Below are 27069 nucleotides of genomic sequence, written 5' to 3' on the forward strand. Positions count from 1 at the left end.
TCCAGGCACCCTTTCGTTCTCCTGCAGAATGTGCCCCCCACATGCTGTTAAAATTATATCCTGTACCATACAAAATATAAATTTAGGCTGGGAAAAGGGAGTGATGAATAAGCATATTATACCTTTATTATTCTTAAATATATATATACAGTTTTGGAAGACCTCTCATCGCTTCTATCCGGCACTGCTGCCCATCATCGTAAAGAGTCTGCACACCCCATCCTCACCTGGCAGCCATTTGAAGGGTCAGTCCAGCAATGCTTTTTACTGGGCTGGCCCTGCAAATGGCCACCACACATGGTGATCGGCCAGTTGAGCAGCAGCTGTGGGGTATTCAGTGGGACCATCTGGTAGACACCACCAACAGCCTATGGAGAGATGCGTTGAATGGGGGCAGTTGATCTCCCCCTGCTAGAAATTAGGCAGCCACCACTTGCAATGGAGCTTCTTTGCCTAGTTAGCAAGGAGGGGGAGGAACAAAACATTTACTTTCAAAAGGTTTTGATATACAGAAGTTAGTGAACCACAAGTTAGTGAAGTCAGCAGACTTATCCTAGTCCGAACAGAACCACCAGGCATGAACTCTCAGTACTCCATGAAGCACAGGGCAGTGGCAAGTGGAGTGGGCAGCAATAGCAGGACACCGTAACAAGCTTCAAAGGCATAATCTGCTCCCTCACAGCTCCCATTTCCCCAGGTGCCTCTTTGATCTGCTATTCATGGTGCAGGCAGAGGCTGGGATGTACAAACAGATTCGGTTTGACTGTTCAGGGTCTAACCAAACCACACCCTGTTCAGTCCAACCTTGAATCAAACCCTGCTGGGGGTTCGCAAGTTTTTGCTTTTAATTTTTTTTTTTGAAAAAAAAAAACACTTACCCCCTCCGAGGTGGTCTCTGTGTGTGTGGGATTCCGTGGAGGTTCCCCCTCCCCCCGCTGGCTTACTTTAGTCCATAAATTTGCAAGATCCAGGCCACACAGATGCCCATTGTGCAGGCGTGGTGGCCTCTGAAATGGCCACTATGCTGGTGGGGGGAGGCCAAAAACCAGCCAAAGGGAGGCTGTTGGAGGGGTGGGGGAACCTCTTCAGACCCCTCGCAACTCCCCCAGAGGGGCTAATTATTTTTTAGAGTTTTTTTAAGAAGCTCACGCACCTCCCCCCCAGACTGGACCGGACCGGGGAGGGGGGTGGCGCGTGGACAAAACTGGATGCTGGACCAAACTGGCCTGGTCCAGTTTGGGTCCAGTTCAGACTCGAACAGAACCAGACCAGCTGGTTCCATGTGCACTCCTAGGCAACGGCACCTACACCCCCCAAGATTTTGTGCTCTAGGTCAGAGGTTCCCAACCTGTAGTCCTCCAGATGTTGCTGAACTATAGCTCCCATCATCCCAAACTACAATGTATTGTGGCTGGGGATGATGGGAGTTGTAGTTTAGCAACATCTGGAGGACCACAGGTTGGGAAGCCCTGACCTAGGTGACTACCTAGAACCTGCTCTCACGGAAAGGAAAATAATCCCAGTAGGACTGCCTTGAGAGCCTGCCTCCATTTGACATGTGCAGAAAGTATAACAGTGAACAGAGTCCATGCACTGAAAGTGATAATGTTGCATTTAACTCCCTTAGGCCAAGTCGACTCAATTTCAAAAATGTAGCCCAACAGGACTGGGCTATCCACCTCTCTTCTCCTAATTTCTGTTGCACCCAAGTCAGCCTGGATTTTTAAAAAAATTCATTGAGGGTTTTTGTCTGGCTTCAGAGTCACTTCCTCTCACTGTGTGGCTGCCTCACACAATACCGGGCAGAATCCTCGAGTTTCAGGTTGTTTATTTGCAGATACAGCATGTTTGATGGATTATTCCTAGTGATAGTGAAGCGCCCTTTCACAGTGTCTGCATAAAATTGTTGGCTCCCATCAGTGTATATCCGGGCGATCCATTACAGACCCTTCCCAGCAGTCTGTCTCACCCACTGCATTCCATAGTCACCAAAGGTGAACCCAGAACCTTGACAAGAGAGTTGGAGGGACTCTCCAGGTTTTTTTTAAGGCCCCTCCAGATTCCACCAGCTGGGCACTTGATTGGACACCTGGAAATAAAGAGATCTCCTTAAGCTCCTTTTAAATTATTTCTCTGGTCTGTGATCAAAATAAAAGATCCATAAATTCATTCATTCATTCATTCATTCATATGTTAATCCCTAGAACATAATCATCTTCTGCTTATGAGCAAAATAATTACCTCTGATGGCTACTGAAAAGAAAACCAACCGAAGCCACAAGCTCATTTCTCCCCTTCTCTTGCTTTTAGAGGAATTGCTTTGAAAATGGCCACAATCATACAGGAGTCTTGTCTTTGTGTCTTCTTAAAGGGAGCATTTGAGTGATTTAAGCAGGGAGTTCTCCCTGAATTTACATACAGTTCAGGATAAAAGAACAGACCAGCTCTTCAGCAGCCTCTCTCTCTTTCTGCATTCACAGTACACATGACTTGGGAGCTGGTGAACAATTGCTTACTATATCTATGAAATAGAATAACACAGGATGGAATTATGGGTTAGGGGTGTGTGAATCAGTTTGAATCTAACTTGGTTCAATTCGAACTGGCCCAGAACTCATCAGAACTGGCCCAGATGGACCATTTCAAGCATTTCAAGGACTGGGCCAATCTGAGTTCAAACCAAACTGAGTCCATTTTAGAACAAACAAGTTCAGCTCCGTTTAGACCACTTTGAGATGCTTGTAAAGGGGAATCCAGGAAGGATTCCAGTGGCTGTTGCTGGTGTCTACCTTACAATTCTTTTTAGATTGTGAGCCCTTTGGGGAGAGGGATCCAGCTTTATTTATTATTATTTTATTTCTCTATGTAAACTGATTTGGGAACTTTTCTCGAGGAGTGCTATATAAATATTCATAGTATGTATGTATGTATGTATGTATGTATGTATGTATGTATGTATGCATGTATTCATCACATTTATATACCGCCCAAACTTTCATCTCTGTAGTAGATGACGGTTTGGGCCCGGGGTATCTGAGGGACCACCTGCTCCCAAGGGTTGCTGCCCGCTTGACAAGGACATCTGAGGGGGCCCTGCTCCGGGTGCCGACAGTGAGGGAGGCCCGGCTGTCGTGCACTCGGGACAGGGCCTTCTCTGTTGCTGCCCCCAGACTCTGGAATGCTCTCCCAGTGGCCATTCGTTCCTCGGACTCCATCACGGCTTTTAGAAAGCTTTTAAAGACTTGGCTTTTTACTCAGGCTTTTACATGATCGTTTTCTACTGCAGCTTCTTTGTGTTTTTATTTGTTGTATTTGTTGTATTGTTTTTATGCCTGTTTTATATGTTTTTATATTTTTAACATGATGTTTTTATTGTCTTTTTATTGTATGTTTTTAACTTTTGTAAACCGCCTTGGGGTTATCTTTTTAACGAAAGGCGGTATATAAATGCAAAAATAAATAAATAAATAAAATAAATATAAATCTGGGGGCGGGGGGAGAGAATTCCAAAGTGAAGGGGCAGCAACAGAGAAAGCCCTTCCACAGGCCCTAGTACTATGGAGACCAGGGACCGAAAGAAGGGCAACCTGAGAAGATCTCACAGGATGGAACAGGATTGGCTGATAGAAGCTGTCCTGCAGGTAAGTAGGTGCTAAGCCCTGAAGGATTTTAAAGGTGAGAACCAGCACTTTTAATTGGACCCAGAAGCAAATAGGTAACCAGTGCAGCAACCACAAGAGAGGTGTCACACTATCTTATCTCCTAGTGCCAAGTGGTCTGCCGCATTCTGGACCAACTGAAGCTTCTGGGTCATCTTCAAAGGCAACCCCGGGTAGAGTGCATTACAGTAATCCAGATGAGAGGTGATGAGGGCATGAGTTACTGTTGCCAGGGTCTGCCAGGCAAGATAGGGCTGCAACTGGTGGACCAGCCGAAGCTGGGCAAATGCACCTCTGGCCACGGCCACCACCTGCTGCTTGAGCAGGAGACATGAGTCCAAGTCATGGACAACCTCCTTCTGGGGCAGTATAACCCTGTCCAGGGAGATACTCTGATTCGGCAATTGGCCAGATCAAGGAATAAACAAAAGCAGCTCAGTCTTGGAGGGATTAAGTCTGAGCTTGTTTTGGCCCATCCAGACCCTGACAGCCTCCAGACACTGGGAAGCACAAAAACAGCATCTCTGGAGTGGCCTGGGGTGGCAATATACAACTGAGTATCATCGGCACATTGATGGAATATCACCCCAAACCAACAGATGACCTGCCCCAGTGGTTTCATGTAAATGTTAAAAAGAATGGGTGTGAGAACAAAGCCCCGAGGCACCCCACAAAGGAGTGGACACACTGCAGAGCACTCACCACCACTGTGCACTGACTGAAAGTGCCCACTAATGAAGGACAGAACCACTGCAAAGCAGTGCCCCCTATACCCAACCCGCGCAGGCGCTCCAGAAGGATACCATGGTTGATGGTATCGAAAGCCGCTGAGAGATCTAAAAAGACCAAGAGAGGGGCACTACTCTCATCAAGGTCATGATACAAGTCATCAACCAGAGCGACCAATGCCATTTCCATTCTATGCCGTGGCCTGAAACCCGACTGACAAGGATCTAGGAAATCAGCTTCATCCAGAGCTCTCTCAAGGTGGGCACATACAACCTTCTCTAAAACCTTCGCAAGGAAAGGTGATATCATCACCTGTATATCATCTTCGTCCAATCCCTTCACATGCCTGCCATCACTACAAACTATACCTTTGAGCCATCTCTATGTGTACTTACACCTGTAGCAAATATGGCTCAAATCCGTTAGGCAGTTCACAAGTTAGCCCAATCATGACTCAAATGTTCATGTGTCTGCCATCTTGAACTGGGTTGGATGACCTCAATGGAAACCATGCCGTTGAGGTGTCCCTGTGTATCACTCATTTCAACTGTACCAAATTTGGTTCAAATTGGTTAGGCGAAACACAAGTTAGCCCTCTTGTGCCTCAAACGTACATGCATCTGCCATCTTGGGGCAGGGTGGATGACATCAATACAAACTACACCATTGAGGTGTTCCTATGTGTCCCTACAGCTGTAGAAATTTGGTTCAGATTGGATAGACGGTTCACAAGTTAGCCCACTTGCACCTCAAATGCTTACACATCTGCCATCTTGGATCAGGATGGATGACATCATCACATACTATACCCCTGAGGTGTCCTTGTGTCTCCCTCACTATAACTGTAGCAAATTTGGTTTAAATGGGTTAGACGGTTCACAAGTTAGCCCATGTGTTCCTCAAATATGTACACATTTGCCATCTTGAATCAGGGTGGATGACATCATCACAATCTACGCCATCGCGGCATCCCTATGTGTTCCCGATTTGGTTCATATTGGTCCAGACATTGTGAAGTTGATGGGGTGGACACACGCACACACACGGACACACAGAATGCCCAGTGATCCCCCAAGCCAACTGGAAAGTAGACTAAATAAAGGAGACTGTTCTCACACGCAACCTAACCCAAGCTAGGGATGCCCAGCCTGGGTTAAGCTGTGTGTGTGAACTGCCAGGATTCAGTCCAATCCCAGAAAGCCAGTGCCGCCTAGCCTGGCTTTTTAGCCTGGCTGTTACCCAAGGTTAAAAGAGTGAATGCTCTCTTAATCTGGGCTACTGGATTGTGTATTCACTGGGGCTATGTTTAGCCACAGTGGACACAGAGACAGGCACCTAGAGTGCCTGTCTCTTGAGAGAATCCCCCAATGCATCACACATATCATTCAGTGCATTGTGGGATTCCCAGGGGGCCTCTGGAGCTGCGTGCTGCATGCAGTGCAGTCTGTATTCCCAGCAACTTTGTAGCCATTGTCTGGGGGGAAGGTGAGTTTTACTAGCCTCCCCCCCTGCTCATCCCCCCCCCGGTCATGTGAACAACCTCAAGGAGTCAATTCATTCTCTGTTTCTTGACATAATGGCAACCTGAGTAGTAACACTACTTCAGATTTCAAGAAAGGCATGGCAGAGAGTTCTTAGGGGTTGCATGCATACCTGCCAAGATATCCCTATTTTCCTATTCACCTGAATGGAAAACAGAAGTTGGCAGGTATGGGGTTGGGACCCCTGAAGAACAGACACCATGAAGTATCAGCACTTGACATCACATCTGTTTTAAAGCAAAATATTAACCCTACTAACTAAACTAAATGTCAAATTAACCCTAACTCCATTTGGAATAAAGGAGGTATGAAAGGAAGGGAGGGAGAGAGGGAAGGACTTCTGTTGACGCCTGCTATCTTATAATAAATGTAAAGGAGGAGACCATCTTTGTTTTTGCCATCTCTGATCCAAGTTGTCTTCCGTACTTCTGGTTTCCTCCAAGGACTTATTTCTCCTGTTAATGTTCATGTGAACGCAGCTTGCATGGAGGAAAAAATATTTACTTCAAATGGTTCCACCCAGACTTTACAAAGATTAATTATCTCCCCTGCAATTATCCAAAGTAACTGATTCTCCATGACAATCTCCAGCAGCTCACTGGGAGGTAGTCAGAAAACAATGCATAAGCAAGGTGGAATGTGCTTATAAATTCCTGTACTTATATAGGAAGCTGATTTATACTGACAGACCATTTGTCCATCTAGATCAGTATTGTCGACATCAACTGGCCATGACTTTACAAGATTTCAGGCAGGAGTCTTTTCATTTCAGGCAGGAGTCTGCCAAGGACCGATCCGATTTTCAGGCAGGAGTCTGCCAGGGACCGAACCTGGGATCTTCTGCAAGCAAAGCACATGCTGTACCACTGACTTGCAGCCTATCTGCATTGCACCCTATTTACCAGTCTCTATGGGTCTTCCCCTTCCCTTGTGCCACTGAGAGCTGGAATTAGGAGCAAAAAGCAGGCAGTAAGACTTGGGGAGTTTGAACTCTAGTACTTCCACCATTTCCTTTTATAGCTTTGTCTTCAAATCAGTATGCCTTGCTTTTCTAACCTTGTCACTCTTAAAGCCAATGCTTCTCTGCATGAAGGATATCAGCAGTGTCCACTGCCATCCAGTGTAGCTTCTTAAAACTGGACAAGAAGGCTGCAGATGGACACAACAATATCTGCATCCTTAAAGAAGCTTTCTCATCAGATGGCAGCTTTAGTGATACTGTTGCTTCTGTTGTCCCCCATGGCATGCAAAACCGAGTCTATGAAATGTCCTGGAAATGATCCCCTGCCAGTTCCTCATGAGTGGTACCAGCCTGGGGATTGCCTCATTGGCGGGATTACCTCTCAGATTCTTTTTGTTTTCTTCCAAGTTGCCTTTAATGAACACCCTTCTCGGGGACCAGGCTTTGATCTTCCAGTGTAAGGATTTCTTTTATTTTACACATGAACATAGGAAGCTTCCTTCTACTGAGTAAGACCACTGGCCCTTCTAGATCAGTACTGTCTACACAGATGGGCAGTGGCTTCTCCAGGGCTGCAGGCAGGAGTCTCTCTCAGCCCTTTCTTGGAGATGCCAGGGAGGGAACCTGGAACCTTCTGCATGCAAGCATACAGATGCTTTCCTCAGAACTTGGAACCTTCTGAATGCATGCATGCAGGTCTTCTTCCCAGAGCAGCCCCATTCCTGAAGGGGAATATCTATCTTACAGTGCTCACATGTACTTTCCCTGGTTAGCAAAGGGGACCCTTGCCTTTCTCCCCGGTCTCTCCCTCCCATGCCACACAAGCTTTGAAATCATCGATCAAGAAGCACAAGGTCAAATTGAGGATAGTAGGATATAGTAAAATGTGGGCAGAAAGGGCCTGGGCCAAAGGCTTTACCAAAAAGGTGAGTTCTAGACAGATTTTTGAAGAAAGCAAGAGAGGCTGTGTCATAGAGGTAGTTTGAAGCATAAGTGACAGAATGGGGAAAAGGGAAGAGTCACTTGAAGGAATGGGAGACCTCTGAAGGGCTGGAGATGACAGAGTTGGATGACTGAAGATCAAGGGAAGGAATGCACTAGAATAAAAAAGTGCAGAGATTCTAAAGTCCCAAGTTTGTGAAAGATCCTGTTTACTACTATCAGTAATTGGATGCAGAATGCAGAACTCTTTTACTGTGCCACATTTATGATTTCTAGGATCTGCCTTTTTCCAGTTATACTTCTGAAATTTCCTGCTTCCTTGTTTCTTCTTGCCTTTAATGTTCCCACTTGCCTTCTGTCTCTGTACACCTTTCCAGCTCCCATCATTCACAGCCATCATGATTGTTTTTCTCCTTCCATCAAACAATGGTGAAAGCTCATTGTGTGTGCACAGGAATGCTTCAGAAGTTAGACTGCCTTGTTTAAAGGCAGAATAGTCTATCGCTGTCATAAAAGACGTCCATGCATTGTAGAATTCAGTTGTGAAAGAGCATCTAACTCTATTTGCAGTATGGTGACAAAGTTCTATCAGCATGTCCTGGCCTTGGCATTTGCCGTTAAGGAGATCAATAAGAATCCCAGGATCTTGCCCAATACTACACTTGGGTTCCACATCTATGACAGCTACTACCATGAAAGAATGACCTATCGTACTACTCTGGATCTGCTCTTCAAACTTCATGGATTTGTCCCCAATTATGAATGTGGCACCCAGAAAAACCTCATAGCCATTATTGGAGGACTTGCCTCTGATATCTCCTTCCATATGGCAGATGTCTTAAGTCTCTACAAGATTCCACAGGTATGTTCTGTGCATGAGGGCATATTTGCATAGGAGATCATTGGAGATCACATTAACAATTCACACATTTTCATGCTGTGGGAAATATGTGCTGCAGAAAAAGGGAAATGTATGAAAGTCTGATAACAAAGTTTTGTTGGATGTTTAAAGAACAATGCCAAATTGATAGTTGCTTTAGACACACAGAGAAGCACAGGGAAGTTTCCAGAATATCTAGGAGATTTGTTTGTCAGCCTTCTGGCAGGCATTGATTCAAATTTCCCTATTTCATTCAAAGAGTCATTAAATGTAACACTCACTGAATTCAGATGTAACAGGAAACTGGAGGTCTCTTCATCTCTGGTTTCCTCACCTGCACATCTGAATTTGCGGAAATTGAGTTTACAGCCAAACACTGGCACCACAGTTTCAGCCCCACGGAACTGGATTTGAGGGAGGAAGCTCCTCACTCCATCCAGCCAGATTGGCTGTATGGGCTGTCCTTCTGCCAGGAAGGAAGCCTGCACAACCAGCTCCCCTGCCTCTCTACAGTCTCTCCGACTGCAGAGAGACAGCTCTCCCCAACGGCCAAATGCCAATGGGAGAGTGGCATGAAATCATGGGTCCATTGGATCCGTAGTTCCTCATTACATCAGAACAGGGTCACTGTTTACCTTAAGCTAAGCTGGAAATTCAAGCAAAATTTTATTCCTCTTTCACAATATCATTGCATAAAATGGCTTACATGTGCATTCACATACTCCTCCTAACCTTTATTTACAATATCTGTTGATTTCCTTTTAGCTCACATATGGCTCATTTGCCCCAGAAAAGAATGACACAATGCAGGCTCCTTCCTTTTATCGCATGGTCCCCGATGAAACCCATCAGTATATGGGAATTATCCATTTACTTCAGTATTTTGGATGGATTTGGGTTGGGCTCCTTGCTGTGGATGATGACAGTGGAGACCATTTTTTGCAGATCCTGGAGCCATTGCTTTCTCAGTACGGGGTTTGCTCAGCATTCACAGAAAGACTCCCAAATCAAGGCCATTTCCATGGCTTTGAGGAACTTAATGACATGGCACATATTATTTATCAACCTTTCATGGATCAGAAAGCTAGAACATTTGTTATCTATGGCGAAACAATGACTGTTCTGTGGCTGATTGCTTTGATTGTTGTAGCAGAGCCTGAATATAAGGAAAATACATCTGTTGGAAAGGTATGGATTATGACAGCCCAGATTGATTTTGCAGTAACTGCCTTTATAAGGGGTTGGGATTTTGAAATGTTTGAAGGCACAATGTTCTTTGCAATTCACTCAAACGAGCCTCTAGGATTCAGGACATACCTTCAGAACATAAGGCATTACTGGACAGCAGAAGATGGTTTTCTGAAGGACTTCTGGGAGCAAGCTTTCAACTGTTCATTTCCGAGTCATAGGGTTCCAGCTGTTGATAACACATGCACTGGTGAGGAGAGACTAGAGAGCCTTCCTGGGGCTGTTTTTGAAATGCGCATGACTGGGCACAGCTACAGCATCTATAATGCTGTCTATGTTGTGGCATATGCTTTGCATGTCATGTCCTCACCAAGATTTAGCCACAGACAGGTGGTTGGGAAAAAAGGACCTGAACTTCAAGATCTTCAGCCCTGGCAGGTAATGTCATAATGGAATCACTTTATTGTCATGAACACATTTGTACAAGGTGAAGCAGCAGCCAACTTTCTCCTCCAAGATCAAATTAACTGAAGCTCAGTCTCAACAGACTATCCAGGAATTGCACAGCCATTATTTGCAATATGCAAATGCATTTTTTTAAATCAGCAATGAAATGTGTTTTTACATTTTGACACATTCTTTTCCAGTATATTGGGTTATCTTTTTTTTTCTCCCCAACTAGCTCCACCCAGTTCTTCAAGGCATTTCATTTAACAACACAGCTGGAGAAAGAGTATCTTTTGACGATAAAAAGGGAAAGGGAGCTGGTTTTGATATAATGAACATGGTAATGTTTCCAAACAATTCCTTCACTCAAGTGAAAGTTGGAAGGCTGGATCCCAATGCAGGAAATCAACTCATCATTCATGAGGATAAGATTGTGTGGCACAGGCGTTTTAACCAGGTTTGGATCTATGGAGTCACTACATTATCAGAAGGTTTGATCTGGGGAAAGAAGATTCCTTCACTGCATGAACTGGCCCTTTCCTGGGTGACTAGGCTTTGTAATGACTAGGTGACTAGGCTTCGTGATTTTCAATGGCATTTGGAAGTCAATGCCATGCATCACTTTCCAGAACTATATCTTGTTTCTTTGTTCATTAATGTATGAAGAATGTTTTTAAGAAAATGTCATCTGTCCTAATCTGTTTCCATATTTATGGGTAGGTGCTTCCCCTTTCTGTGTGCAGTGACTCCTGCCGTGCTGGCTACCAGAAGAAAAAGAAGGAAAGGGAGGCATTTTGCTGCTATGATTGTAGTCCGTGTCCAAAAGGAAAGATTTCAGACAAGAGGGGTAAGTGATGAATATTAGTATACCAAATATTCTGGAATACAGGATTATTATGAGGACCATTTTTGATGTGTCCGCAATTCCTGCGCAAGGCCAATGGTCTGTAACATCTCAGCATTTCCAAGAGAAGTCAAAAGAGTATCTCCAGAAGATGGATGCAATTTCTCTGGGTACTTTGGCACATCGTGTGGGTCGCTAGCTGACAACCAGAGTAATAGAGTTTAGTTACACTAACATGGGAATTTGAAGAATTGTGTTATGGTGCACTTAAAAGTCCCTGGTAAAAGAAATGAGATATGCTGTACATTGAACAACTGTTGGGCAACTGCAAGCATCCTTGAGATAGCACAACATCCTCCAGACTTAGCACAACTAGCTAATACAACAGTTTTGCACTAGCTCAGTGCCTGTCACTTTGTTGCTCTAGAACATCTGAGAAGACCAGTGTGGGGGGAGCTTTGACTTTTGCCATCAAGTCTCTGCTGCCGGATGGCTGGGAGATTTATAGCTGCCTCCCCTGTCACCCTTCATTTGCTGAGGAACAGCTAAGACCAGCACAGCCCTGCTGCCTTGACCGGGAACCTCCCGTCCTCCACGTGCCGGACTTTTATCACGTGCAGGCACTGATTACACCAGCCTTGCCCAGAGTCGATTGTGAGAGGAGGGACTCTTGAGGCTTTTTAAGGAAGGGGGCTGTGGCAGGTGGAGCAGCTGGCCTACAGGCAACTGCTGAAGCCAGCTGCCATCAGCTGAGGGCTGAGGCATACTATTTTATTATTATTATTATTATTTTGCTGTTCTAGGAGCTGCAAAAGCTGGTTTGGCAGCTTTGTTATTGAGACTTGGTTGAAGTTGGTTGCTATTGCTAATGTGTGTGGGTTTATCTAGAGATGGGGAGACAGAGGGCACCAGAGGACAGAGGCAGCTATTCTGGTAGTGGTGGGGAATAGAAGTAATGTTGACAGGTCAGCAGGCTGTTTCAGGGGAAGGGCAGTCAGACATGTAATAGCTATCTTCCCCTCTGGTTGTCCTGCCAGTTCTTTGACCTCAGGGAACGTGGCCAACAGCCTGCATAGCTTCACCTTGCTCCTCTGCAATGCCAGGTCAGTCCAAAATAAACCCGAACTCATCCATGATGTGATTGTGGGTGAAGGGGCCAACCTGTTGTGCTTCATCGAGACTTGGTTGAGGGAGGCTAGTGGCCCAGTCTGGTCCCAGCTTCTCCCTCCAGGGTATTCTGTAGAGGAGCAGGTGAGGGGACGTGGGTGGGGAGGTGGAGTGGCTGTGGTCTATAAGGATAGCATCTCCCTTACCAGGGTCCCTGTTGGGATATCTGACCATATTGAATGTGTGTGCTTGAGTTTGGGGATCAGAGATAAACTGGGACTTCTGTTGGTGTACTGATCGCCCCGCTGCCCAACAGAATCCCTTTCTGAGGTCACAGACTTGGTCGTAGAACTTGTGTTGGAGTCTCCCAGGTTTGTGGTGCTGGGGGACTTCAATGTTCATTTCGGGGCCAACTTTTCTGGGGCAGCTCAGGAGCTCATAGTGGCCATGACAACTATGGGCACATCCCAAGTGGTCTCTGGACTGATGCACGCTGCAGGTCACATGCTTGATTTGGTCTTTTACTCTGATCAGGGTGGTGTTCCATGGGTGGGGACTCCTGTGATTTCCCCATTGTCATGGACGGACCACCATCTGGTTAAGGTTGGACTTACAACCACTTCCCACCTCTGCAGAGGTTAGAATGGTCCACCCAAAGAGGTTATTGGAACCAATAGGCTTCCAAAAAACCTTGGAGGGTTTTAATGTTGGCTCTGCTGGTGATCCTGTTGATGCCCTGGTGGAGAACTGGAACAACATGCTCACTAGGGCAAAAGACACGATTGCCCCAAACCACTTCTAAATTAGCCCCTTGGTATATGGAAGATCTACGGGGGCAGAAGTGGCAAGGTAGGTGACTGGAGTGCAAGTGGAGAAAGACTCGACTCAAATCCAACAGATGATGACATAGAGCACATTTAAAGATGTGATACGTGTGGCAAAGAAGCAGTTCTTTTCTGTCCGTATTGCATCTGTGAGTTCTCATCCAGTGGAGTTGTCAGGGTCGTGAGGGGGCTAGTATGTGCCCTGCCTTCCTTGAATCAGAATTTGGAGTCATCAGTTACCTGCTGTGATGTGTTTAATGAATATGGATGGGTAGCTGAATTGGGGTTTGTTTGAATTGGGGTTTGTTGTATGATGTTTTGCCATTTGTGTTTGGATTAATTCTGTTACGCATTGTAATTTTTCTTCTAATAAAGTTTAATTAAAGGGGGGAAGAGAGAGAGAGAGAAGAGAAGAGAATTTGTTCCGCCCCCTTCCTGCTGCTGAGATAATCACTGTCTGCTCTAGCTGTCTGTGCGCACTGATTTGGGTACAAAACTATTTGTACCCAAATCTACCTGTTTTGGGAGATTTGTGGACAAATCATCACCCCTGTGCCAGCTGGCTAAATTCAGACCCCAAACAAATTGGGGGTGATTCAATTCAGGTACAAATTGAATCCCAAAAATCAATTTGTGCACATCCCTACCAAGGCAGACTTGATTCACTGATTCTGTCACTGAATCTGAAATTGGTTTTTCCCCCCTCTTCCAATGACTCATCTCCCTGTATCTAGAGAAACTGTCTCTATTATTTCAAAACTGGGTTGCTTATTATTATTGTATCCAGCATGGCAGCCAGAAATTGGATTGCCAACTCTGTGCCTATGAGTGGTTGCAAGCAGTCTTCTCATTTTGATCTGTGCCATGATATTAGTACATCTCATAGACCCCTCCATGGAGTGACATAATAAATCAATGTGTGCAGAATTCTCTAAGTGTTGTCAGCCTTCCCGTGTATTTAGCGATTCACTTTAAAAATGTTAATAAGCTTCCTTGTACATGCTCAAAAGAAAAGCATATATGATTATGCCTTATGGTAAACATAAATAAATAAATAAATAAATAAATAAATAAATGTGTATGTGTGTGTGTGTTTATTTACACACACACACACAAACAATTCAAAAAACTTTAAATAAAAGTAAGAACACAGATAGAAACCAAATAATATAAAGCATCAGCAGAAGCCATAGTTATACAAAACCTTTCATAAGACCACAATCAGAAGCAGCAGGTACAGGCCAGCATGAGCAGCAATTGCAAAGTCGAAGGTAATCATGCGAATCAACCCAGTTTTAATGTATGAACTGGCACTCCCTTTCTCTTTTCAGATATGAATGACTGTTTCAGATGCCCAGGAGATCAGTATCCAAGCAAGATTCAAGATCAATGCATTCCCAAGACAATAAGCTTACTGTCGTATGAAGAGCCTTTAGGCATCAGTTTAGCTTTGTTTGCTGTTTCACTTTCTCTAATCACACTCCTGGTCCTCAGAACATTTATTAAGCACAAAGATACCCCCATTGTCAAAGCCAACAACCGAAATCTCACCTACGCTCTCCTTGTCTGCCTTCTCCTCTGCTTCCTCTGTTCTTTGCTATTCCTTGGACAACCTACAAAGGTGACCTGCATTCTCCAACAATCTACTTTCAGCATCATTTTCTCACTGGCTGTTTCGTGTGTGTTGGCCAAAACCATCACTGTGGTTGTAGCTTTCATGGCCACCAAACCAGGGTCCAGCATGAGGAAGTGGGTGGGGAAAAGACTGGCCAACTCGGTTGTATTTTCCTGCTCCCTTATTCAAGCAGTAATTTGTACTGTGTGGCTAGGAATATCTCCCCCATTTCCAGATTTGGACATGCAGTCACTAACTGAAGAGATTATAGCAGAATGTAACCAAGGCTCCACCACCATGTTTTATTTTGCCCTGGGCTACATGGGACTTCTATCCATCATCAGCTTCACTGTGGCTTTCTTTGCCAGGAAGTTGCCAGACAGTTTTAATGAAGCCAAATTCATCACTTTCAGCATGCTGATGTTTTGCAGTGTCTGGTTGTGTTTTGTTCCAACCTACCTGAGCACCAAGGGAAAATCCATGGTGGCTATGGAGATCTTCTCTATTTTAGCCTCCAGTGCTGGATTACTGGGTTGTATCTTTTTCCCGAAATGCTACATTATAATGATGAGGCCTGAGCTGAACAACAGAGAATTGCTAATAAGGAGGAAGAATTAAACAGTCTACATGTCCAGTTACCTTTCAGGCTTATAGTACAATGGCCATATTCAAGGAATCAGCTTAGATTATCATATATATTTGAATCAATTCTAATAACCTACTCAATTCTAATAACATATGAAAAGCAAATATGGACATTATTTGACAAATTAATACCAAAGAGTGGAGAATAAAATCTTTGATTTTATGGTGATTGGTTTTATTATTATATTGTTATTGTTGTTGTTGTTATTAATTATAATTCATAGAATTCCCATCACTTATGTGTTTTCTTAACCGCTTTGGTGAATTTAGTTAGAATAACTCAAATTTATTGCGTAAAAACCGATGATAAAAACTTGTTTAAAAGTTGTTTAAAATGTTGTTAAAAGCATAATAAAAACAGATGTTTTGGCGTCACCTGACAGCCTGAGTGTTGTTCCTAGTTGTTCTGTGGATCACCTGCTTATATGGTTCACAGTTTCAATTACACACACTCTGGCAGTAATTTCAATCACTGAGGCTGGTGTCTCATTTGCTGCTTGAAATTCCTGCCAGATAAAGGGGCTATTCACACGATTAGCAAAAATCATACCAGGAGAGCCTAGCCCAATCTTTGCTAATCGTAAGAACCACCGGGCTCGCAGCCGAGCCTGGTGGTTCTTGAGCGGCTAACCTGCTCAAGTAGCCCGCCCCTTAGCCCAGGTTTGTGGAGTGAGGGCTCTGCGAACCCAGGCTATTGGATCGTGAGTAGCCGCGATGCGGCTCTGCAACGCGGCTCCGCGATGCAGCTTCTCACGAGGAAACCCCGGAGGGGAGGCGAAAAGCTGCCTCCCGGCTCCGGGGGTCTCACCAGTATGCCCTGCGCACTTGCCCCTGCTCCCCCCAGGCCCCGCCGGCTCCGTCATGGAGCCAGTAATCATGTGTCCGGCTGATACGGCCACCCAGGGCTCCTGCCCTGCTGCCCCCACCAGCTCCATGATGGAGATGGCAGTTATATGAGTGGCTGATCCGGCCACCCCAGGGCTGCCTTTTGATTGTCTGCGGGGAGAGCGGGCTTAGCCTGCTCTCCCCATAGTTTTGGAAAAAGGCAGGTCTCACGGATCGTGAAACTCGCCTCAAAAGCTTTTTATCAGCTTGTGCTAATATGTCAGTGTGGGGGGACAGCTGTCTATCCCACCACTTTCCACCATGTGTTCTACCATGAGACATGGATCTCCCTGACAATAGTTCAGGTTTAATCATTGCCACTAAGTAGACTTTTGTGTTTTAGGCTGAGCCTACCACAACAGCCTTTTAAGCTTCTGTTGCCAAAACAAACCTTGGTAGAGTGGTAAGGCCTATAGGCATGAAGTGGAGAAACAGAAGTTACAATTTCTCTTTGAAAGATAAACAAGTAATTTTACTTTGCAAATAGTTCAATTTTAATTGTAAATAAATAGTTTAATTTTAAATCAAATGTTGCTTCACAAGTTTAGTATTAAAAACCATTAACCAAAACAGCAAAGGGATCAAACAAAAAAGCTCTTCTCATGATCCATGAGAAGAGCTTCTGTCGGGTCTATGGGGAGAGTGAGCTTAGTCTGCTCTCCCCACAGACGATCAAAAGGCAGCCCTGGGGTGGCCGGATCAGCCACCCACACGACTGCCGTCTCCATCACTGAGCTGGTGGGGGCTGCAGGGATCGGCGGCTGCGCAGCTCCCAGAAGTCCCAGGATGCCCCATGTGAGTGCGTGTGGCATCCTGGATAGACCCCCAAGCCCAGGAGGTTGGCTGAAGCCTCCTGGTCAGGGGTTTACTTGTCTGTCACCATGCACCGTGGTGACACACGAGCAGAGAAATGAGGTTAACAGAGTGCTCACTCTATTAAGCTAATTTAAGGGGAAGGTGTTCTAGGAGGGCTAGACACCTTGGTAGCACTGGGCTTGCCCGCAAGCCTGGTGGTTCCCACGATCAATGGAAAGCAGGCTGTCAATCATGAGAATAGCCTCATAATGTGGTCAAAACACATCCACTAACCTGACTCTTACTGAGCCCTAACCTAGAGTCCTTGATGAACAACTTTAGCAACTCTGGCTTGTTCATTCTCTTGTCCTGGTCACAGTACAGGCCTGGGGTTCAATCCAGCCCAGTTCTTTGTGATTTCAGCTCTTGCTACAGCCAGAGCACTGATTCTCTCAGCCTGGGCTAGCAATTCTTCAACTTTCACTGGCCTTCTCTCCTCCACTTGGACTGGACTCACCAACATTTACTTCTTCAACTCTGATTCTCCAGCTTTGTCCTCAGAGAGACTCTTGTCTCTCGTTTCCAAAATGGCACACCGACTTTCTCCATGCCTCCTCCTCCTTGGTTCTTCTTGACTCTGATTCTGTCTCTGACTTTCTCCAGGACTCAAACTTCAACTCTTGGACTCTCTTCTTCAACTCTGACTTCCAAAACTGAACTCTCACTGCTGACTTCCCAAACTCCACTGAACTCTTTTAAAAACAATCTCCTTTTGTACACAAATTATTCCAACAGTTCTTTTCAAACAATCCAATCCATTTGAAAGTTCCCTCCATTTTTCAAAATGACTCTTCCCTCCAAAATTAAACTTTCAAACAATTATTTCTCAAAGTGAAAGTAAAACGAAGCAGGCATGAACTCTTAAGCCCGCCAGCATTCTTTGCCACATAGGGACTTTGCAAGAGTTTTATACATACTATCTTTATATATAATTCGCTAAGACATACCCGTGGCTAATCCCATGTGTGGCAGCTCTCACGAGAGTTCGCGAGCAGCTGTCCAGCTAGTGACAGGGAAGAAAATAGCTATGGCGGCCGGTGACAGGCCGGAGGAGGAGGCAGGCGGGCCGGCCGGTCAGCAGCAGAAAGTGGCATTCCGGCCGGTGGGAGGAAGTGGCAGGCCAGCCACAGGGAGGAAGTTGTGGGCTGGCCAGCAGGCAAGAAGAGGTAGCTGCCAGCCGGAGGGGCTGGGCTGGTCGGCCGGTCGGTGGGAGGAGGTGGCAGGCCAGCAGGCTGAGGAAGCTGATGTGAGGGCGGGTGGCTGGGTGGCTTCCTGACCAAGGAAATAAGTGCTGGTGGTGGGTGGGTGGGTGGGAGAGAAAAAACAGCTGTGGCAAACTAGAGGTGCAGATGCCCTGCACCCGGCCCAGCTAGTTTACAATAGGAAGTGTTTTAGGAATATCAATGGAATAATACAAGGGCTTATTTACAACAGAAATAGGTTTGGGAATATCAACTCAATTCATTTACAATTCAAGGGTTTGTTTTACAAAAACCAAGAGGTCTAGTCCTCATTCCTCCACAGTCAGCTACACCCATTTCTGGAGGTAAATGTCCTTAAAACAGTGGTGCATATGCTGGTAACCTCAAAGCTTGACTCTGTAATGCACTCTCCGTGGGGCTGCCTTTGTATATAGTCTGGAAACTACAATTGGTACAGAATGTGGCAGCCAGACTGGTCTCTGGGTCAATCTGAAGGGACCGTATAATACCGATTTTAAAAGAACTGTACTGGCTACTGATATGTTTCTGAGTGAAATACAAATTGCAGGTTATTACCTATAAAGCCCTTAATGGCTTGGGCCCAGGGTACTTAAGAGAATGCCTTAGGAACATAGGAAGCTGCCTTTTACTGAGTCAGACCATAGGTCTATCTAGCTCAGTATTGTCTTCACAGACTGGCAGCAGCTTCTCTAAGGTTGCAGGCAGGAGTTCCCTCCCTGGAGAAGCCAGGGAGGGAACTTGGAATCTTCTTCACTTCCCAGAGTGGCTCCATCCCCTAAGGCAGGCCCTCCAGTTGTTTTTGAGCTACAACTACAATAATTGTGGCTGGGGGTGATGGGAGTTGTAGTTCAAAAACAGCTGGAGGGCCAAGCTTCCCCACCCCTTCCCTAAGGGGAATTTCTTACAGTGCTCACATGTAGTCTCCCATTCAAATGCAAACAGGGCAGACTCTGTTTATGCCGTCATTCCCAGGGGGCGTATGGGCCCTATGGAAGCAGAACAGACCATTTTGTTTTCTGTTCATTTTCACACTACTCTGCCCTCATGTGAGAAGCAGGCAGAGAGTTCAGAAGCCTGATTATTCTGAAGTGATGCCATCCCACATTTTACTCCCATGTTTGGGATTCACATGAGAAACCCCTATCCCCAGAACAAGGAGGTGCTAGTTTTACTGGCATGAAGAGGTCCAAGTGTTTATTTTATTTATATCCCACCCTTCCTCCAAGGTGGAAGAGTGGTGTGCATTGTCCTTACAATTATCCCATGAGATAGGTTATTCTGAGAGAAAAGTGTCTCACCGAGAGTCATTCCAGTGAGTTTCATGGCCGCATGGGGATTTGAACTTGCGTCTCCCTGGTCCTAGTCCAGCACACCAACCATGCTGTCAAGGAAAGAACCACTGAAGTGACTTGAACTTTCTCTCTACATGTTTCTGCTATATCTGTGAAGGGGCTGGATAATAAACTGAGTCATCTCTGCATCTCATGGAGAGAGAGAGAAAGTAGTTGATAAGTGGTCGCCTAGGCAACTAGTTGACTTAGTCATTTGGCATTGTGCTGAAAATCAGGAGGGTCAGCTGTTTGTTCAAGTTTTGTCTTTCCTGCCTTCTAGTACTCTGCTCTGCAGCACAGCAGGAGTAACATGGGGAAAGAGACCCTGTCGCCTAGGCTTAAGGGGAATTTATACTCATTAACCTGAGCCAGGTTTCCCACTCTTTCTATGGCCTGCCATCTATATTCCTGAGAAGAAACTTCAGCTGCCCCTTTAACAATATTTTTCACAGTTTGTATTTTATTTGTTTGTCGGTGTGCAGATTTTACTGTTTATAATTAAATATTTTTTGGCTGATTTCCTATACCATTTAGTCTGTTTCCTATACCATTTAGCCCATCCCGAGGCAGATTTCTGTCTCTAGGAAAGGTAACCACCCTTGATTATCTGGTTCTTCCATGGTCAGCCTTATACTCCCTCCTTTATTCATTTTCTCAAATATCTCATCATTCTGTTGTTTGGTTTTTATAAAAATAATTACATCATATGGGAAGAGCATCTGCATGCTTGCCCTCCCTGTCATCTCCAAGAAAGGACTGGGAGAGACTTCTGCCTGCATCCTTGGAGGAGCTGCTACCAGTCTGTTTAGACAGTCCTGAGATAGATGGACCAATGGTCTGACTCGGTAGAAGGCATCTTCCTGTGTTCCTATGTTCCAGAAGGATAACAGGTTAAAGGAAAATTAGCCTATCTAAAAGGCAAGTTTCCTTTTAGTGATGTGCAGCACAACATTAATGTTGAAGTATTCTCTTCATAAATGTGTCCATGCGGGAGGCTTTTCTTGGTATAGAATATCCTCCACAAACCATGTGAATATAGTGACTTGTATTCTGATTGCTGTAATAAGGAGATATCATTTCCATACACTAAAATCAAAGATACATTAAGCTGCTCAAACATCATGAAGTCTCAAATCTGTTGGGGAAGAATCCCTGCTATTGACAATAACAGAGAAATCACTTTCCCAAAATGTGTGTCTCTGACTTCCCCATTAAAATAAAATAACAACAACAACAACAACAACAACAACAACAACAACAACAACGAGTCTTCTGGTGCCTTGTAAACAAATTGGCTACCTTTGGATGTACCTTCAAGCCACAGGTCCAATGGAGCTGCAGTTTCCCTCATTGTCACTGGCAGACTCCTAAACAATCATGATTTGCATTCTGGGAGACTGCAAAGTGGGGAGGGACTGGTGGCTGTGCGGTCTTCCTCCAACCCATAAAGAAAAGCTATGCCAGCCAATGGGATTCCAGCAGCAGGAGGAGATTCCTCCCTTAACTCCATTTAAGGATGTCTGTCTTAATGTAGCCTCCGGATCCTTGGTTCGGTATGTGAAACTTACAACCGAGAACTCAATGGGAGGTTGGGTGAGTGAGCAGAACTGCGGTTGGGACTAGTAACTAGTAACTAAGGATGTGCACATAACTGATTTTACCAGTTCAGTTTGAGTCCAAACCAGTCACAAACAGGCCCAGGCATGTTCGGTTTTGGCATCCTCAAATGAGCAACCCCGCTCAATTTAAATTTGAACCCAGTTCAGAATTTGGGTCCAGTTTGAGGGTGCCAGGGATTTTAATTTTTCAGTTGGGGGTGGTGGTGAAATAACTGCTGCTGAGGGCTTCCACGGCCTTTGGGAGTGTTCCTGAGGCTGTGGGACAGTGGGGGCTCTGGCAGTTCCTCCCCCACCCCCTGGTCTCCCCTGGTCTCCCCATAGTCTCCAATTTTGGGCTCGTTTCTCTGAGCATGCAGCCGCCATTTTGGAGGCTGCCACATATGAGCACGGGCCATGAGAGCAGGGGGAGGCCAACGGGAGGAGGGGAAACCACTGGAGACCTCCCACAGCTGCAGCCACACACTCCTGAGTATGTGGGAGTCCTCAGCAGTGTTAAACCACCCTTCCCCCACCAAAAATAATAATAATAATAACATTCCTGCCCCAAACTGGCCCAGGGCTGTTCAGCTCAATCTCAAGCTGAACTGAACCGGGCCGGGTTTAGCTCAAGGTTGAGCCCTTGAACCAGGTCAGTTCAATATTGTATTGTGCACCTAGGACCTTGCTCAGTGGTCTGAATCAGTCAGAATCCAAATCAAATTGAAGCAAATACAAATTGAATCTGGGGTGATTTGGGAGGGTCGATTTGGACACAAAACAAATCGGGGATGATTTTTTTAAAGGCACAAATTGAATAAAAAATATCGATTTGTGCACATCCCTAGTTGCAACTGAATCGAGAGCTGCAGTCAGCAAAGGGAGGTTTTTGCCAGGCTTCAGAGTCACTTCCTCACACTGTGCATCTCACGCAATAATACACAGCAGTGTCCTCAGCTTTCAGGCCGCTCATTTGCAAATACAGCTGGCTGTTGGAATTGTCCCTGGAGACGGTGAATTGGCCCTTCACTGAATTCAAGTAGTAAATGGTAGATGAATCAGCACTAATGCCCGCCACCCATTCCCAACGTTTTTCAGGTGCTTCTCTCACCCAGTTCATTGCATAGTTTCTGAAGCTGAACCCGGAGGCTTGGCAGGAGAGGCGGAGGGATTCTCCGGGCCTTTTCACGTCTCCTCCAGACTCTAACAGCTGCACGTCTGACTGGGCACCTGGAAAGAAAGTAATTTTTAAAAGGCTTGAATACTAACACCTTCAACGTGCCAGTCCACTTTGTTTGAGAGAAGGAAAACTACCTCTGAAGGCTACTAAAAAGAAAAGAAATTGACACCAAAACATCATTTCAGCCTTGCAGCTTGCCAGAAATGTGAGCACAGAAATACCGGAACCTGTCTCTGGTTGCTACTGGGCAGTGACAACAAAAGATGGAATTTAAAAGGAACTCTCCCAGAATTTACATATCCATCAGCATAAAAGAGCAGTGTAGATGTTTGGAAACCTCATTCAATTGCTGACAAGATCTAGGTGGAGGAATGAAGCAGGAATTAGGGATTCTAGGCCTTTCTATTACTGGACTGCATTCTATTTGTTTGGTTTAAGAAACAACACTTGGAGAAAGGAAAAGAGAGAGAGCCTCTGTTACTCTTGATCTAAACTTTAGCACAATATTTAGTTTTTGTTGGGTGGGGGGTTAAACAAGAACCTGGGGAAATTAAGGATAACTTATTAACTCACATATGTTCTGGGGCCTGTAAATCTAACAGCACCACTACTTTCACACTTATTGGGATCAATGTCCTTGATTGTGCTTGTTCCTCTCTCCTGCAGCCAACTGGTTGCTATACCCTATGGACTTTTCCTGCAAGGGACTTTCCAGATGGCACCTTGAAATTGCTTTGCTATATTCATATGATCTGGGTTTTGACACCATCTTGCATAGGGTGCCCTTCACACAGCCACAGCCTGTTTTGGATCTTATCTTGATGTTTCAGGCTTAACAGGTTGTATGTGCATCCTGAAATAGTGGCAGTTTTTCTGAGTTTTGAGAACTGTTTTCAGGGTTGCTGGGATTACTCAGAAGGAAATAATTTAATTCAATAGGCTTCCTCTTAAGTAAGAGTACATAGGATTGCAGCTGTAGAAGTGTGGCTTGCTTTTAGAGGTTTGTGTGTGTGTGTCAATCGCCCATTTTCATTTTCTTTTCTTTTTTTGGCAAGAGTCCTTTGCCCTTGTGCAAATTCACTGAGAAGGAACCAAGCAAAAAAGGAGGGGAGGGAAAGCCATCAGCTACCCACACCCTCCTCTCTCTCTCTCTCTCTCTCTCTCTCCCTCCCCTAAAAGCCTCAGCATGGGAGGAGATGATGTAGAATCTAATGCAACTAATTCTAACTGACTTCAAAATGTTAGGGCTTTGGATTTTACACCACTTCCTCCCGGGCAATCTGGAAAGCACCTTAGTGCACAGAAAATGGAAGCAGGTCTCAAAGAAGCAAGTCCCAAGGAACACTTCCTGAGAGACCATATCCCATAGGAAGGCAGATTGTCTCTTAAACAACAAGTCATGTAGAAGGATCTTTGCTGTAGAAGGGCTCTTTTCTAAAATAGAAGTAACATCTTTATCTTTACACTGACTCGCAGGCGACGCCACAGCTCTGAATGTGGGACTACTAACACTACATATGGAGAGGACAAGCTAAAAGAAAAAGAGGATTTTGAGTTCATGGAAGGTGGGATTCCCACAAATAGTGTGGCTATTTACACTTATACAGGCCTGAACCGGCCAATTTGATTCAAATTTGCTTTGCTTTGATTTGGATTTGAATCAATTTGATCTATTTTGTTGCCTTTTTTGACCAATTAGGGCACCTGGGTGATTTTTAAAAGGAGCCAAAATGTCCCTAAACTGCCTAAGATGACTATTTTGAATTCAAAATAGAACAGCTCTGAGTCAGACAAAATCATAAGGAGAGTTCCTTCTTCATTTAAGAGAGTGCCTTCTTCTTCATAAACCCCACCACCTATTAAGATAATCGAGGAAGGTCCTTTTGCAGTTACTGGCTAGTTGGTGGCAACCCCAAATTGGGCCTTCGCAAGGGTTGCCCTGGAGAAGCTCTGGAACACACTCGCAAACGAAACCTGAGTGAACTGAAATCTGAATCTCTGGTTGTTTGTAAATGACTTTTGCAAACATACCTGTTTGATCAGGCTTTTCATTTATGGTGTTTTAAAGATTTATTGATAATAATTTGAATTTGTTTTTACATGATTTTTTAAAAAAGTTTTAGTTAGGGTTTGGGTTAAACTAGATCGGCTAGATAGGCCTTGGACCTGATCCAGCAGGGCTGTTCTTATGCTGAATTCCAGTTCTCCTCACTGTTTCTCCTTTGCAAAGACCCCTCAGGGATCAGGGATATTTAATTGCTTTTTATATACCTTTTCCAGGCTCCCAGGACTAGGAAGAAGTCACAGTGGGTCGTGATGGTCTGCTGGGAGCACTTTTCAGGGGAGATCCAGCAGTTCAGAAAGGGTATCTTGCCCTACATTTCTCTGCTACAGATTTATCTACCGATTATGCTGCCTCATAAGATGACACTTGTTTTTTATGCCAAGCTCTGCTTCAGGAATTGTTTCTGTTGCCCATTATTTTTGCCTGTGCATTTGCTGCCCCCTTGCCATGCTCGGGAGAAGTGCAATCTTGCAGTTTCATGTTTTTGTCTCTTCATACCGTGTTTCCCTGAAAATAAGACAGTGTCTTATATTAATTTTAGCCCCCTAAAATGCACTAGGGCATATTAGCGGTACATCAGAAATTACTGCTAGGTCTTACTTTCGGGGTAGGTCTTACTTTTGGGGAAACAGGGTAGCTGGCTTTTCAGTCACTGTGTGTCTGGCACAGTAGTAGATACCCGTGTCTTCCCCTTTCAGGCCATTCATCTGCAGGTAGAGCGTGCTGATGGAATTGTCCCTGGAGATGGTGAATCGACCCTTGACTGAGTCAGCATAGTATATAGTAGTGACATCAATATAGGCAACCCACTCTAGCCCCTTCTGGGGAGCTTGTCAGATCCAGCTCATCACAAAGCTCCCAAAGGTGTAGCCAGAGCCTTTACAGGAGAGGCGGAGGGATTCTCCTGGCTCTCGGCTGCCTCCTCCTGACTCCACCAGCTGAACCTGCATCTGGACACCTGAAAGACAAACCACACTTGGAGACCTGTTGGAATTGGACTGTGGGGATTAAAAAAAGTTAGCCATCCCTCGCACCCTAATTGTTGGCAGAGAGCAAAATCACCTCTAAGTATTGCAATGATGAACAAGAGCTTTAATCCAAACTCCATGATGCTGCTCAGAGGATTTCTGTGGGTGGCTCTTCTGTTCCAACAGTTTCAGGGTTGAGCAACCTTTGAGCCTATTTAATACTAGCAGTTCTCAAAGTTGAAGGAAGAGTGGAAACATGATTTGCATAACCCAGTCTATAAGAAATAATGACAAGTCAGTCCAACTTTCCAGTGCACTCCAAGCTACTTACAATCAACAGTTTAATGCTTTAGAGGAAGGGGGGCCCCTTAGAATTAGGTGGTGTGGACAAATTAGCCAACTGGTGAGCAGTTGGTTGAACGCAGAGGAGGGTTCCTCACTGCATTTAGCATCAGTGAATACTGAAGCAGACCCTCCTTTGGGTTCTACCTTGGATGTCTATGAAACCTTGATTGAAAAGTTGCAGGTATTCGTTATGAGAAGGACATCTAAGTCACCACAGAACAGATTCAGATCCAAAGGATGGTTTGACTTTGAATGTTGCCCTACAAAGAGGGAGTTAACTGATATTTTTTATTCACCATAGGAGTGATCCATCATCTGAGTGTAACCAGATTATAAAGGATGCAAGAAGACAGTATAAATCACTGCTGGGCAAATGAGAGTGGATTCATGGTTTGTATTGAAAATCTCATTTGCTACCAGAGAATCTACACTCAGAACACCTCAGAAACAACAGAACCCTGTACCCCATGGGTTAGAAACCCATGGGGGTGGTTGGCACCCTCTCTGCACTACACTGCCACTCACTCTGGGCCTTTTGACCTTATGGGGGGAAAAACCTTAATGACGTGAAAACTTCTAAAATCACTTAAAAATCAGCCCTTTGCCCAATCCCTCTGCAATTTGGGTGGTAGCCTCCAACCATTAGGCACTACCACCTCACCCCAGTCTTCCACCCCAGATCCCACTTTATGCCCCAAATCTGCCCCCCCAAACACTTAAACTTCAACAATTCACCAAAAAGCAGCCCTTTGCCCAATTCCTCTGAAATTTGGGTAGTAGCCTCCACCCATTAGGCACTACCACCCCAGCCCACTCTTTTGGCCATGGGACCCAAAATTCAAGTAGACGTCAGATCGGACCTTTTTGCATTGAAGTCAATGGGAGGCAAAAGGGCGGGAAATTCAAGTAGACGGCAGAACTCAAAATGGAGGAGGAAGAAGAAGCACTTTATTGGCCACAAATTTGAGGGCCGAAACTACAAATAATTCAGAGCTGAAATGGGGGTGATTCATTTTGGGTCCAAAACATTTTGCGGGTGGGAGGATGATTCATTTCGTAAACAAATCACCTGAAATGGGCAGTTTGGAGTCCTGTACCCACAATCATTTTTTAAAAAATGAATGCATATACACACAAAAAGATGACACTGCATGCATGAACAGTGTAATGTTTCAGTAGAGGAAGAGGTTTGTGGAAAAGCAGGGTGGAGAAGACAGGGAAATAAGGAAAGGAATAAAAT

At 45.0% G+C, this 27069-nt stretch overlaps 1 protein-coding gene and 1 gene segment (V, D, J or C); one reads left to right on the plus strand and one right to left on the minus strand.

The window, feature by feature from the left end:
• The first annotated feature begins 9540 nt into the window (after positions 1-9540).
• Positions 9541-15412, plus strand: LOC128329810 (vomeronasal type-2 receptor 26-like). The gene is made up of 4 exons (XM_053261544.1): positions 9541-10338; positions 10583-10804; positions 11068-11194; positions 14454-15412. The coding sequence occupies exons 1-4, from the start codon at positions 9541-9543 to the stop codon at positions 15353-15355; spliced, it is 2049 nt and encodes a 682-aa protein (XP_053117519.1). The 3' UTR covers positions 15356-15412.
• A 6772-nt stretch (positions 15413-22184) lies between these two features.
• On the minus strand, positions 22185-25624 carry LOC128329636 (immunoglobulin heavy variable 3-21-like). The segment is given in 2 exon segments: positions 22185-22501; positions 25579-25624. Coding segments are annotated over 2 exon segments (363 nt in total).
• Between the last annotated feature and the right edge of the window lie 1445 nt (positions 25625-27069).

This window comes from Hemicordylus capensis, chromosome 6 (assembly GCF_027244095.1).
Source record: "Hemicordylus capensis ecotype Gifberg chromosome 6, rHemCap1.1.pri, whole genome shotgun sequence".
Classification (NCBI taxonomy): Eukaryota; Metazoa; Chordata; class Lepidosauria; order Squamata; family Cordylidae; genus Hemicordylus; species Hemicordylus capensis.